This window comes from Spea bombifrons, chromosome 8 (genome assembly GCF_027358695.1).
Source record: "Spea bombifrons isolate aSpeBom1 chromosome 8, aSpeBom1.2.pri, whole genome shotgun sequence".
Taxonomy (NCBI): Eukaryota; Metazoa; Chordata; class Amphibia; order Anura; family Pelobatidae; genus Spea; species Spea bombifrons.
This window is the reverse complement of record NC_071094.1, coordinates 41083782-41098031: the sequence shown is the minus strand read 5'-3', so window position 1 is coordinate 41098031 and position 14250 is coordinate 41083782. Positions and strand designations below refer to the sequence as shown.

The 14250-nt window shown below is 43.2% G+C and overlaps 4 protein-coding genes across 4 annotated transcripts; 3 read left to right on the top strand and 1 right to left on the bottom strand.

Moving 5' to 3' along the window:
• The first annotated feature begins 1394 nt into the window (after positions 1-1394).
• LOC128503807 (peptidoglycan-recognition protein SC2-like) lies at positions 1395-3036 on the top strand. The gene is made up of 4 exons (XM_053473999.1): positions 1395-1529; positions 1931-2132; positions 2350-2468; positions 2724-3036. Exons 1-4 carry the CDS (start codon positions 1484-1486, stop codon positions 2900-2902), a joined length of 546 nt encoding a protein of 181 aa, XP_053329974.1. The 5' UTR covers positions 1395-1483; the 3' UTR covers positions 2903-3036.
• Positions 3037-6626: 3590 nt separating this feature from the next.
• Positions 6627-8354, top strand: LOC128503808 (peptidoglycan-recognition protein SC2). The gene is made up of 4 exons (XM_053474000.1): positions 6627-6684; positions 7085-7286; positions 7506-7624; positions 8032-8354. Exons 1-4 carry the CDS (start codon positions 6639-6641, stop codon positions 8208-8210), a joined length of 546 nt encoding a protein of 181 aa, XP_053329975.1. The 5' UTR covers positions 6627-6638; the 3' UTR covers positions 8211-8354.
• A 1390-nt stretch (positions 8355-9744) lies between these two features.
• Positions 9745-11601, top strand: SNRPD2 (small nuclear ribonucleoprotein D2 polypeptide). The gene is made up of 3 exons (XM_053474001.1): positions 9745-9864; positions 10652-10831; positions 10996-11601. Coding segments are annotated over exons 1-3 (357 nt in total). The 5' UTR covers positions 9745-9862; the 3' UTR covers positions 11171-11601.
• Positions 11602-12375: 774 nt separating this feature from the next.
• LOC128503874 (adenosine receptor A1-like) lies at positions 12376-13509 on the bottom strand. Its single transcript, XM_053474069.1, has one exon. It carries the CDS (start codon positions 13507-13509, stop codon positions 12376-12378), a length of 1134 nt encoding a protein of 377 aa, XP_053330044.1.
• Between the last annotated feature and the right edge of the window lie 741 nt (positions 13510-14250).

Sequence of the window (14250 nt, the reverse complement as noted above, 5' to 3'; positions counted from 1 at the left end):
GCTTCAGGACGTGGTCTTCGGGTGACGTTGTGAATTTAGTTGAATGTAACACATTAAGAATCATCATGATTCCTTGTTTAAGTGTTTTTTTTAATCTGTTGTGCCCTTAACTACATTTGGGTCCCTGTCTGTTATCCCCCCCCAGAGCTTGATTTGATATTAACGATTCTGAAGGTTTCATATATTTTATAAGTGAGTGATTCAGGATTTGGTTGATTAGACGATTTGTGGAAACCTAATGCTTTGGCTTCAGCATTTTCTTCTCTCCAACTGGTGTCCTGAGCCAGGCGCGCCACTTGAGTGACTTACCTTTCCCTGAACTCAACCCCATTGAACACTTTTGGGAGATTGAGAGCCGGGCGTCTCGTCCAACATCAGTGCCCGACCTCACAGACGCTCTACTGGATGAACGGGCAGAAATTCCCACAGAAACTCTCCAAATTCTTGTGGAAATCCTTCCCAGAAGAGTGGAAGCCGTTATATCCGCAAAGGGGGACCGACTACATATTAATGTCTATGTATTTAGAACGCGATGCCATCAAAGACCCTGTTGGTGTAATGGCCAGGTGTCCCAATACTTTTGTCCATATAGTGTATATTCCACTAAGTCACCTATATTAAAGCAGGGCTTTCAACTGTAACATACAGAATCCTGAGTTATGATGCTCATGTATCATAAAACCGGAGTCTATGAAGGAGTCTATCTCAGAGAATTTGTCCGTTTACCCTGAGATTGGTTTAAACCCCCTGAGATCTGGTGACAAACCCTCAAGACTCTCGCGTATTCCTATCTCTATTAAATATTACATAACAAGGTCGGCTCTGAACACCTGTCCCCATAAGGCCACCCAGTCAAAAATATCTCCACCTCCTTTTTGGCCCAAATTCTCGTATAAATAGGGCTCCTGCCGAGAGCAGAAGTCGCACAATACCCGCCAGTTCAAGGTAAGTCCCATTCTTCGCTTCACACGCGCAGCTCGATAAAGAACCGGCGCTGACTTATTTAAGGAATTAAAGGGAAATGTTCTTAATTTTTAAGTTTCGAGGACATGTGTAAAAAATACATTTTATTAAAGTGTCGTTTAGATATTTTCTTATGTATGTTTACTAATATACCCCACATTCTCTGTAACACATGTAATGTAAGAAGAGAGTACTGATAAGCTGAAAATAGTTGATGCCATAGCAGCAGAAAAATGCTTATTAAATATTTCTCTGCTGTTTCAACCCATTTCAAATGACCAAGAATGGAATGGAAACATTATAGTACTAGAGACATCAGCTGGTGTAGATACTTATCGATATACAGTATCATTTACATTTTACAGTATAAATACAGTATAAAACATTAATAACTGCTATTCACAAAACACTTGGTTTATTTCCTTAACCCTTTGTTACATGACATCAGTATCCAGAAACATTGTATCCCGCTCATAGCTCCGTCGTAAATGGCTATTTCTTTTTTCCAGGTGTCTGCATCATGCTGAAACTAGTCGCTTTCCTTGCCCTCTGTGCTGTTGCACAATGTGAGTGTCTTAAATGTTTTGAATAGAGAACGTTTGGAGGAGAAAGAGCCGCAGTTGGGAAGGAGAGAGAGAGAACAGGTTGGAGAAGAGACGGGATAGGAGAGAATTAGGATTACTGGGGTAATGGGATAAAGTATAAAATGCATTACTTTACGCAAGCAGATCATTATGAGGATACAGATGGGGTAAAAGGATGATGCGCTCAACTTAGACATGAGCTCACCGGCACGTAACGTGCAAATGTGTGAACAAGATCATTAGCAGGTTACAGTAATCCAGGTGGGAAATGCACATTCGTTTATTCACACGCCTCATTAGCAGGCTACAGGATCTGTAATCTTATATAATATAAAGTAGGGAATTAGAGCACCTTCTTGAAAAAGTGAAAATATGTTTTCTAGGCTGCCCCACAATCTTCACTAAATCCCAGTGGGGTGGACGTGCCCCCACCTGCAGGACCGCAATGGCCACACCGGTCACATACGTGATCATTCACCACACAGCCGGAGCATCCTGTACCACCCAGTCTACCTGCATCACCCAGGTTAGGAACGTCCAGAACCTTCACATGAACACCAATGGCTGGTGTGACATCGGATACAGGTAAGAATGCCGGAAGGAATATCAGACATGAGGGATTTAAATGGCTCACTACATATATATATATATCAATAACGCCATGAATGTGGAATGCTGGGTGGGAATTAACGTTTGATGTCCTGATTAATCCATGAAAGCAAAAGCAGAGACAAACAATATGAATAATCTGTGTAATGAGCTCAGATGGGTCATAAACGCTGATCTCTGTCTGAACCTACAGCTTCCTGGTGGGAGAGGACGGCAATGTGTATGAAGGACGTGGCTGGACATCCGTTGGTGCCCATGCTCCCAACTACAACTCCAACTCCATTGGAATCAACGTCATCGGAACTTTCACCAGTAAGTTGGGGGCCGTGGGTCGGACCTGTGGGTCTATCGCTACATTTCAGAGTGTATTTCATTTAAGAATAATAAGAACAATATATGGTTTGCTCTTGTTGAATAGTTTGCTCATTTGCGTGTGAGGGCTCATAGCTGTCTGTTAAATGTAGTGCATGCGCGTCCACCTCTCTGGAGTACAGAGGTAGGAAGTGGAAGCAAACGGGTGTTAAATGACTCCTGTACATTGACTTGTTGCGTTACTCTCCCCGCCAGGCCGTAACCCCAATACTGCCGCTCAGAACGCAGTCAAGGCTCTCATCAGCTGCGGGGTCTCCAGAGGTTACATTAAATCCACCTACATCCTGAAGGGACATCGCAACGTGACAGCCACCGAGTGCCCTGGAAACACCTTTTACAACACCGTCAAAACCTGGCCACGCTTCCAGGCCTAATTCCTAAATAAGGCATCTATACATCGACAGCGGGATTTGCTGAGCGCCGCCGCCATCTCCCCCGCCTCAGCTTCCTGAAACTAAGATCTTTTCAACCTATGTTACAAAAGTGAAATAAATGTATTTACGTGAAATTTACGTTTTCATGGGTGCCATTCACATTATGGAGAAAACTGTATTGCTGAAGCCACCTAATAATCTTAACCTGTCAATTAAAGGGGTTTCAGGGATAGGGGCTTTATATTTTACGTAAAAGTCTTAAGATTAAATCACATACGGTGCCATGAGCACCAACACGAGATTGTCAGCTCCATGCCGTAGAGTCAGAGTTTGTGAAATGATGCTGTAACAAGAATGACGATCCCACGGCAAACGTGTACTTACAAAGTGCAAACATAACAAAGTGTGTATATGAACAATTAGATTAATAATGAGAAATCTCTCTAGATTGTGTGGAAAATCCAGAAAACTGATCACTCCTCTCTATGAAGAAGATATTTATTAAATGATATGATTAAGAGTAAACAAGGTTTAGCGTTAGCACCTCCTCTCACAAGATCTCCTAGTTCTGGTAACCATGTTGCAGTTTGGATCCTTAGGATGGACCCTCCACTTTGGTGGACCCAAGGACAAAATAACAATCATCTGTTCCTTAGCAGGTCTAAAAATTTGGTAAATACAACCTCAGGTAAACAACAACACATAACATATTACATTGTGTCATGATTTGCTCAACAAAAATAAAGCCAAAATGGAGAAGCCATGTGTGAAAAACTAAGTACACTTTTTGATTCAATAGCTTGTAGAACCACCTTTAGCAGCAAAAACTTAAAGTAATCGTTTTCTATATGACTGTATGAGTCTCTCACATCGCTGCGGAGGAATTTTGGCCCACTATTCTTTACAACGTTGGCTCAGTTCATGGATGTTTGCAGGCATTTGTTTATGCACAGCTCTCTTAGCATTTCAATCAGGTTGAGGTCTGCATTTTGACTGGGGCATTGCAACACCTTGAGTCTTTTTCTTTTTCAGCCATTCTGTTGTAGATTAGCTGGTATGCTTGGGATCATTGTCCTGTTGCATGACCCAATTGCGGCCCAGCTTTAGCTGTCAGACAGATGGCCTCACATCTGACTCATGGTCAACTCAATGACTGCAAGGTTCTTGGCAAACCTAAGCCGTGCTGCCATGTTTTTTAGAGACAAAAAGCTTTCTCCTGGCAACTCTTCCAAACAGATTATACTTGTTCAGTCTATTTCTTATTTTACTGTCACAAACGTTAACATTTAGCATGCTGACTGAGGCCTGTAGAGTCTAATATCTAACTCTTGCAGTTTCTCTGAGCATTGCACGGTTTAACCTTGAGATGAATTTGCTGGGATGTCCACTCCTGGGAAGATTGGCAACTGTCTTGAATGTTTCCCACTTTTGAAAAGTTTTTTTCTTACTTTAGACTGATGGACTTTAAATTGTTTGGAAATGGCCCTATAACCCATCCCAGATTGATGGGCAGAAACAAATGCTTCTCTGAGATCATTGCTGATGTCTTTCCTTCTTGGTATTGTGTTAGCACACACCTGAATACTTCAGACCAGGAAACTGCTAAAACATCGGCTTTTATAGAGGAGGTCATGCTTGCTGGTGATCAATTAACCATTTGATTAGCAGCACCTGTCCACTACTTAGCATCTTAATTCCTATGGAAGCAGTAAAAATGTACTTGCTTTTTTGCACATGGTTTCTTCATTTATGCTTTATTTTTGTTGAATAAATCATGACACGGTATAATATGTCATGTGTTGTTGTTTATCTGAGGTTGTATTTACCTAATTTTGAGACCTCCTAAGGAACAGATGATTGTTATTATGTCCTGATGGGTGTCTGGGTGTGAGTGTGTGGGTGAGTGTTAGTGTTTAGTGCATGCGTGTGTTAGCATGAATGTCTGGGTGTGTGGTGCTGAATGTCAAGTTGTGTTGGCGTGAGTGTCTGTGTATGTGTGTTAGTGGCAGTGCCCCTCCTGGAGTCAGTATCTGGGTCCACTCCTGCCCCATTATCATACTCGCCGAGACGCATACCGGTAAGATGTGTCCATAGCTCAGAAGACAACTGTGAGCTGGTGGGCACACCTAAAATGTATTCCGTGTAGCGATGTTCTTTATGGAATAATACAGAATGCACAAACATCTAGATTTCATGCAAAGACGGAAGGCTTTAAATATGGCCAAGATGTTAAAAAAATACAGGGTCGTTCCACTTAACCCACAATTACTCAACTTTGTTTTATTTTTGTAACTAAAGGAAATAATATGCCTGAAGAAGGGACCTAGATAGACTCAAAAGCATCTGATCTCTAATACTTACAGATACTAAGGGATCTTAATTAAATTTCCTCTTTTCCATTCTTTCTACGGCTAACATGGTGCAGCAACAGCTCCATACCCCCATCACAGAGATTATTGTTTTTTAAGGGAAAATGTTTCTAATTATGACCCAGTCTATTTTTGCCTGTGTTATCAGACAAGGGGGAAGGGTTTTCAGGGACACGGAGCTGAGTGCAAAGGAGGATGTAATGCATAGCAATGCACCCAACTGGTGTACGGCCCAAGTTGCTCAACCCAGTGCACACCGTAGGGGTCTACATGTGGTTACAGTCGCTCCAGAGACCCTCCGCCTGTCATCAGTTACTGAAAATGAAGACGTCCATTGATAACTATGTGTCGAGAGGTTTATGTGCCGCACAAACCCCTAAATAAGAAGGCACCAGATCAGAGCCGTAGAACGCGTAGAACTGGTGGAGACTCGTCATCTAACACCCAGTCCTTCCATCCACCAAACACCATTATCCAATGAAGCTAGTTCTGGAACTTAATGGAACACATTAAGAATTGTCTTAAGTTCTGTACACTCTTTTTTTTGCTCGTTTAAGTGTTTTTAATCTGGCATGCCCTTAACTACATTTGGGTCCCTGTCTGTTACCCCCCCCCCGAGTTTGACTTGATATTAATAATTGTAAAGGCGAGCCAGTTGAGGCCACAGTGGCTCACCTTTCTCTATCTATAACCAGGAATCTTGAAAATGACCCCTTGGACTTTCCAATTAGTTACCGTCAGTTGACCATCCTAAATATATAGTGATTGCAACCAAATTATTCTAAGAACGGTTCTTCGAAAAACCATAGTTTGTCAGAAGGTATATTCTGAACTAAGTCACCTGTATTCAAGCAGCTCTTTCAACTGTACTATACCAATGAGAGAAGCATGAATTAGGATGCTCAGGTATAATTAAACCGGAGTAGGACATGAAGAGGTCTATCTCAGAGAAGACGCCCGTTTACCCTGAGATTCGGTTAAACCCCCTGAGATCTGGTGACAAACCCTCAAGACTCTCGCGTATTCTTATCTCTATTAAATATTACATAACAAGGTCGACTCTGAACACCTGTCCCCATAAGGCCACCCAGTCAAAAATATCTCCACCCCCTTTTTGGCCCAAATTCTCGTATAAATAGGGCTCCTGCAGAGAGCAGAACTCGCACTATACCCGCCAGTTCAAGGTAAGTCCCATTCTTCGTTTATATATTTTCTTATATATTTATTTATAATATATTATATTTTTTTTCATGTAAAACATTATAACTCCTATTCACAACATGACATAACATCAGTATCCAGAAACATGGAATCCCGCTCATAGCACCGTCGTAAATGACTATTTCTTTTCTCCAGGTGTCTGCATCATGCTGAAACTAGTCGCTTTCCTTGCCCTCTGTGCTGTTGCACAATGTAAGTGTCTTAAATGTTTTGAATAGAGAAAGTTTGGAGGAGAAAGAGCCGTAGTTGTGAAGGAGAGAGAGAGAACAGGTTGGAGAAGAGACGGGATAGGAGAGAATTAGGATTACTGGGGTAATGGGATAAAGTATACAATGCATTACTTTACGCAAGCAGATCATTATGAGGATACAGATGGGGTAAAAGGATGATGCGCTCAACTAAGACATGAGCTCACCGGCAGCTAACGTGCAAATGTGTGAACAAGATCATTAGCAGGTTACAGTAATCCAGGTGGGAAATGCACATTAGTTTATTCACACGCCTCATTAGCAGGCTACAGGATCCCAACTTTGACAGTCCGTAGGCATTTAGAGCACCTTCTTGAAAAAGTAAAAATATCTCTCTTTTCTAGGCTGCCCCACAATCCTCAGTAAATCCCAGTGGGGTGGACGCGCCCCCACCTGCAGGACCGCAATGGCCACACCGGTCACATACGTGATCATCCACCACACAGCCGGAGCATCCTGTACCACCCAGTCTACCTGCATCACCCAGGTTAGGAACGTCCAGAATTATCACATGAACAGCAACGGCTGGTGTGACATCGGATACAGGTAAGAATGGCGGAAGGAATATCAGACATGAGGGATTTAAATGGCTCACTACGTATATATATATATATCGATAACGCCATGAATGTGGAATGCTGGGTGGGAATTAACGTTTGATGTCCTGATTAATCCATGAAAGCAAAAGCAGAGACAAACAATATGAATAATCTGTGTAATGAGCTCAGATGGGTGATGAACGCTGATCTCTGTCTGAACCTACAGCTTCCTGGTGGGAGAGGACGGCAATGTGTATGAAGGACGTGGCTGGACATCCGTTGGTGCCCATGCTCCCAACTACAACTCCAACTCCATTGGAATCAACGTCATCGGAACTTTCACCAGTAAGTTGGGGGCCGTGGGTCGGACCTGTGGGTCTATCGCTACATTTCAGAGTGTATTTAATATAAGAACAATTAGAACAATATATGGGGGGAAAGAGAAAAGAAGAAAGAATAAGCTGTCTAAAAATATTTCTTTAGGAAACATAAATTCTGCTTGTAGACTCGCCTCGTGCTGTCGCCCTTTTGCAAGATCATAAAAAATAGTTAAGAGACAGAAACCTCAGGTCACTGCAACTCCTTTCTATGTCTGTTGAATAGTTCACTCTTTTGCGTGTGAGGGCTCATAGCTGTCTGTTAAACGTAGTGCATGCGCGTCCACCTCTCTGGAGTTCAGAGGTAGGAAGTGGAAGCAAACGGGTGTTAAATGACTCCTGTACATTGACTTGTTGCGTTACTCTCCCCGCCAGGCCGTAACCCCAATACCGCCGCTCAGAACGCAGTCAAGGCTCTCATCAGCTGCGGGGTCTCCAGAGGTTACATTAAATCCACCTACATCCTGAAGGGACATCGCAACGTGACAGCCACCGAGTGCCCTGGAAACACCTTTTACAACACCATCAAAACCTGGCCACGCTTCCAGGCCTAATTCCTAAATAAGGCATCTATACATAGACAGCGGGATTTGCTGAGCGCCGCCGCCATCTTCCCCGCCTCAGCTTCCTGAAACTAAGATCTTTTCAACCTATGTTAAATTGTGAAAAAGGGAAATAAATGTATTCGTTATACAGGACTCTGTCTTACTATTCCTTCTTTCTTGATCAGACAACATTAGTTGTAATGTAAGGAAATTACTTTCCTGAGAGGATAGTTGATGAATGGAACAGCCTCCCAGCAGAAGTGGTAGATGTTAATACAGTGAGGGAATTTAAACACACATGGGGTAGGCATATGGCTTCTGAATCTAAGACGTGAACGAGGACTGATCAAGGTTTGAGTCTTTACAGCAGGAAGCTCCCGGCAGCTTCTGTGTTTCTTGGTTGATTTAGCAGAGCTTAGTTAAAATGGACACAAGGTGGCTGTCTCGTGCCATAAAATAAGGACATCTTCATCCTGAGAAGAGATGTGTGTGCGTATAAAAACAATGCGTCAATAGGATTAAGAAAAGTATTTCAAGCCTTAAGGTTACATTGTGGCCAGAATGTAAAGATACGGCAATTCCCATGAAAGTAACCCAATATTTTGATTGTATGTTAACGCTGAGTTTGGGGTGGAGCTATTGTCCTGCTCATCTCAAGAAGTCCTTTCCCTTATAAACTATCACAAATCATGAGGCCCCGAGTAGTTAAGACTGAGCTATTCTATAGGATTGCTTTGTGCGTTCACCTAGGCATTGCCAACATGTGGTGTTAAAAGCGAAAATGCTGTCAAACGTAAATGTGTAATGGCTGCAAGTGGAAGGGGGGGGGTTTCACAGATCTGTTCGCCGCCACATCTAGGAATTGAACGTTTCCAAAGTCACATTTCTGCCGGTAGCCACCGAGGCCAAGTTCCCTGCAGTGATTGCCGGTGGGAAATCCACCTGGAATAGCGTTAGGTCAGGACTCGCGATCGTTGTGCGCACAGACGGGGTTCTGTCTCTCTACGTTTGCATTTCTAGATTAATTTCTCTATTTGATAGAAGCAGCAGATTACACAACGTCGCACAAGGTTATAACCATCTTCCTATAACAATCATGTTAATAACATATACATCGAATGATTATACATTAACAGCTGTGTATATTCCTATATGGTAATATGAATTGGCCAATTAGTTATATTATGCTAAAATATTTGTTGCCAACTTTATTAGGGTGAGAAGCGCAGACAGTTTTGTTTTTTGTATTTTTTGTATTCACTGTATGCTCACGCCTGTTTGGTAGGCCTCATTTTAGGCATTTGTATTATAAATTATATATACATACACACATATACTGTCTGGTTCACTGTTCGTTGAAAGGTTAACGCCGTAGCATCGTTATTTTGTGATTATAAAACACATTAACTGAATGTATACAATATTCTATATACAGTATGTGTGTGTATATATCTATATAGTATGTATAGTATAACAAGCTTTTCTCAGTAGCCGGAAAGTCTGAAATTAAAAACCTCTAGCTCCCCTCCCCCATACGTTGAGGCGAGAGCGGAAGTGTTTCGCTGAGTGCAGGGCAGGCGCATCTGACCCGGAACCGGAACCGGAAGCTGCTCTTCAGCGCGATCGACAGAAACGCCGGGCAAACGTGAGAAGAAAGCAACATGTGAGTGATTATAAAATAATATTAGTACGCGGGAAAGTGAAACCGGCGTGAAGTGTGACGGTCCGGTGACCGCGCATTCGCATGTATTTATGAGTTTGAGTGTGTTAATGTGCGAATAACATTGCGGGGGAAATATGAAAGGAAAACGGAGCTGGTGATGATTTCAATAGATTCTGGAGGCTCTAAAATCGCTAATTCCCCTCCAGAACTCTCCCCGGACACTTTGGTGCCCTTACTGATTCCTTGTAATGAGTTTCCTGGATTATTAAGAGTTTCTGCTGGTGATTGGATGGCCCTTTGTATAGTGTGTGTGTGTGTGTGTGTGTGTGTGTGTGTGTGTGATACTAATGCTTTGTGATCATTTGTAACAATCACATAATGTGTGTTAGAGTCTCAGCTGCTTTTGTACAAGGGTAAAAACTGGTTAAAAGTGCAATTAAACCACCAAAAATGTATATTCTCAGTGACTGTATGTAGGGTAATTAAACGCTGTGTAAGAATTTATCAACCTTTCTCCTTAGTCCCCCCAGAGGTTTTGATTGACCTTGCATCTCACGGTTAAGTGTCTGTACCGGTCCCATATATATTACATACACAAACACACATAGTCGATTTTAATGTAGTTTTTATACTACATAAAGGAAAGGGAAGATAAGTATAACCATATAATGGGTCAGAACTAAAGAATCAAAGTGCTGATCGTAAACCCTATAATGCACGAGTTATAATGCACGAGTTATAACGCATGTTTTTCACACCTCATCTAATCACCCCTTATGAATAATAGGAGTCTCCTAAACAAACCCAAGAGTGAGATGACTCCGGATGAGCTCCAGAAACGAGAGGAGGAGGAATTCAACACGGGGCCGCTGTCTGTCCTCACCCAGTCTGTCAAAAACAACACGCAGGTCCTCATCAACTGCAGGAACAACAAGAAGCTACTGGGAAGAGTCAAAGCCTTTGACAGGTAAAACGCGCTGTTGGTGGTAGAGGATGGGGAGGACTGTGGGGCTTCTTTGGTTACTGGCGCATGTAGCCCTGTAGCTACATCTTACAGTGAATAATACTTTTAATGTATGCTCTTTCATTGCCTTTCTATGCTTAACCTAACACCGTGCCTACTTCCCTCAGACACTGTAACATGGTCCTGGAAAATGTCAAAGAAATGTGGACTGAAGTCCCTAAAAGTGGGAAGGGAAAGAAGAAGTCTAAACCAGTGAATAAGGACAGGTACATCTCCAAGATGTTCCTCCGAGGAGATAGTGTCATCGTTGTTCTCAGAAACCCACTGTTGGCTGGAAAATAATTTGCAACTCGGAGTGTAGAACATATTAACCCCCCCAACAGGCTGGACCATCTTTGAATTTCTACTCCTCTTCCAAGGAACCCCATCAACATATATCCTCCTCATAATTTGTTTTTCTTCTGTCTTCCCTCTCTGCGGTTGTGATTGGTTCCCGATGCCGTACGGCTGGGCTTTTCTTAACATTCTTAAAATGATTATTTGTGAAGACGTGACACTGTTTTGTGTTTTTGTGTCAAAACATCAACTAAACCCTTAAGTGATTGGTACAGCTGTGTTGACCCAAGGCAAGGTTTCTGATAATCTTTTGTGTTATTATTTCTTTGCATCTTCTTGTGTCTGCTATGAACGGTAGGCCTCCTTTCATTGTTCCACCTACAACAGTTTTTTTTTTTACTGTTTTTTTTTTTTTGTAATAAAGAGAAATTACCCAATCTTTTTAAATGTTTGTGTCATTGAATGTTTTGGTGTAGGATGGTTTCCTGGTGGGTAACGTTGAATCTAATTGAAACTTGGATGATGTCTTCCTACCTTGCTGATATTTTATCTGTGTTCGAGTGATCAGGGATGTTGCATAGCTTCAACCTACACGTGGGCTGACCATGATAGTCTAGCCATGAGTTTAACAAATTTAGAAGTTATGAGTTATAGCAATCTGTCTTTCATCCTTAAGGGTTACTATGGAAAGATGAGTATGTTTGCATTTTTAAAACCCTTTTGAATAAAATATTTGAATGAATGGGTAATACGACAGCCGGTAGCAAATTCACCCTTTGGTCAAACAAACTAAATCGCCTTCCCAGAGATTCCTATTTACAGGGTAATGAAACCATGTGGGTGTAAGTAAGTAAGTAATACGATCGGGAAAATGGAGTTCTATTATACTGAGTTCTCACGTGTGTGTCATGGAACATACGTTACCGTTGCAATGGATAGCATTTTTAAAACGTTTGCATAATATTAACACGCCTTGGCTCAGCATGCAGCAACAGCCTTTAATTCTGACCTCTAACGCAAAGCCACTTTTAGTAGGCAAATTCCTTATTACAGGGGATCATAAAGGGTTTAATTCTCCCTCTCTCCCTGCAGGGACGGAAAAATACACAACATAATCCATGGAGTGCGCAGCTAGCTGGGTGGTGCGATTTAGGAGAGCTAGGGGAACGCATAGAATGTGCCATTGCCTACCGAAAGTTAATCTAAGGGATCTACTTCCCAGGTAATGGTCTATCCTTTGTGTTCCCTTCCTCCTGACCTTGGACAGCTTTTGCGAGGCTAGACCCCGTTATACTCCCTACGGCCCCCGATGCACAGAAGCATTGCAGGGTGGTCTCTATTGCTTTACGGAAGGCCCTAATGCGGAACACGTAGATTATGGGGTTAATAGCAGAGTTTGCATGAGAGAGAATAACAGCAGAGAGGATTAATTCCGCGGGTACCATACATGTTGGGCAATAGAGTCGTACAACATTCAGGAGGTGAATAGGAAACCAGCACAACACAAAACAGAAGACCACGATGAACAGTGACGTGGCCATGCGGAGCTCTCTGACCACCACCCGCCGCCTTCTGCTCCTCCGACTGATGTCCACTTCCCATTCTGCTATTTGTCGAATCTGTTTGCGGATCTCCATGAAGATTCGGACATAGAGGACAAGCATGGCTCCCAACGGTGGAATGACGCATCCAAAGAAAATCACGTAAACCATGTAGGAGTCTGACATAAGGGTGCTGAAGAAGCACTCACCATCCGGTGGAAATGGCTTATGCCACCCCATAAGCGGCATCAAGCCTGTAAGTGCTGCCAAGAGCCAGGTACCGAGTATAATCAAAAAGGAAGCTTTAGGAGTGACCAGTGCCCGGTAGTGGAAGGGGCACAAGATGCAGATGTAGCGCTCCACTGCCACAGCCAACAATCCGAATATAGAGGCTTGAGAGAAGGTCATGAGGTTACAGAGCATAAGCAGGCAGGTGTAAAGACTGCACCTTGTGATGCCTAGGTCCAGTAGGATGGCGCATGGGATGGCCACCGCTCCCACCAGTATATCCGCAGTAGCCAGCGACAGCAGAAAGTAGTTGGTGACGGTACGGAGCCTGCGGTCACTGAACACAGCTAAGCAGATCAGAGTATTACCCACCACTGAGAGCACAGCCGTCAGCACTTCGCTCACCAGGTAGGGGATGTTAGTAGTTGCCACTTGGGGTGCTGATAAACCTGCCTCGGGAGATGAGGAGGAGTTCATACTGAGCGGCCGAAGGGTCCGTGTGACATCTTTGAGGTTCGCCGGACCTAGGATAGGATGCAAGCACTCGATGAGGGAAGCAAACTCAGAGTAAGTCATGGAAGGCGTCGATACATTGTAGAGACACCTTTGCTTGCTACACCCACATTTTGTGGCATTTTGGCTTTCGTTACTTATCTTACCATCTTCCTCTTAAGTCTGCATTGAGTCACGGCACCGAATAAGCTTTCTGCCCCAAACCCTACAAATCATAGTGACGAGCTACTCCACAAGCCCTGTGCTGCATCGCGTGAGCCCACGTGGCCTTGGGCTCAGGTATCACCCTAGGTTAATCGATATTTGCCTGGTTCGCATCCAAAAATATTTTTGGATGGTCCTTAAACCTCATCTAATAGGGATTTATACTCCAGCGAATGCTCCTCGGATCCATACAGCACTCCCGGAAAACACTTATCGGTTGTTGAATTGTTACCCTACGACTCCAGAATGCAGGGGTCATTGGACATGAGCCTACGATGAGGACGAGCATATACGTCCCTATAGGGCAGTTAGCAATATGTTCACCACATTCACGTTTTTATTATCATTTAACGTTATTTTATACTCACTGTGGGGGTGACCGGGGCTTCCGTCGGTTATTCCGCTCCGTTGATCAGGACCTCAGGACGGCATCTGGATAACGAAACTTCCCTGAAGAAGACTGCAGTCTCGCGGAGAGCGTTTTGTGGTTTCGTGACAGTCTCTGATTCTGCGACCTGATGCTTTTCTGCGAGCTCCCGGGGAGGGGCATTTACTCCACCGTCTCAGCACCGCTCATGCATAGAGGGTAATCATTTACCC

What these genes read in the sequence shown, in the direction of transcription:
- LOC128503807 (XM_053473999.1), top strand. Translation starts at nt 1,484, where the DNA reads ATGCTGAAACTAGTCGCTTTCCTTGCCCTCTGTGCTGTTGCACAAT. An exon ending in CCTCTGTGCTGTTGCACAAT is followed by an intron (nt 1,530 to 1,930) that starts GTGAGTGTCTTA and finishes TATGTTTTCTAG; the next exon opens with GCTGCCCCACAATCTTCACT. An exon ending in CGTCATCGGAACTTTCACCA is followed by an intron (nt 2,469 to 2,723) that starts GTAAGTTGGGGG and finishes TCTCCCCGCCAG; the next exon opens with GCCGTAACCCCAATACTGCC.
- LOC128503808 (XM_053474000.1), top strand. Translation starts at nt 6,639, where the DNA reads ATGCTGAAACTAGTCGCTTTCCTTGCCCTCTGTGCTGTTGCACAAT. An exon ending in TGGTGTGACATCGGATACAG is followed by an intron (nt 7,287 to 7,505) that starts GTAAGAATGGCG and finishes CTGAACCTACAG; the next exon opens with CTTCCTGGTGGGAGAGGACG. An exon ending in CGTCATCGGAACTTTCACCA is followed by an intron (nt 7,625 to 8,031) that starts GTAAGTTGGGGG and finishes TCTCCCCGCCAG; the next exon opens with GCCGTAACCCCAATACCGCC.
- SNRPD2 (XM_053474001.1), top strand. An exon ending in AGAGTCAAAGCCTTTGACAG is followed by an intron (nt 10,832 to 10,995) that starts GTAAAACGCGCT and finishes TACTTCCCTCAG; the next exon opens with ACACTGTAACATGGTCCTGG.
- LOC128503874 (XM_053474069.1), bottom strand. Translation starts at nt 13,509, where the DNA reads ATGACTTACTCTGAGTTTGCTTCCCTCATCGAGTGCTTGCATCCTATC.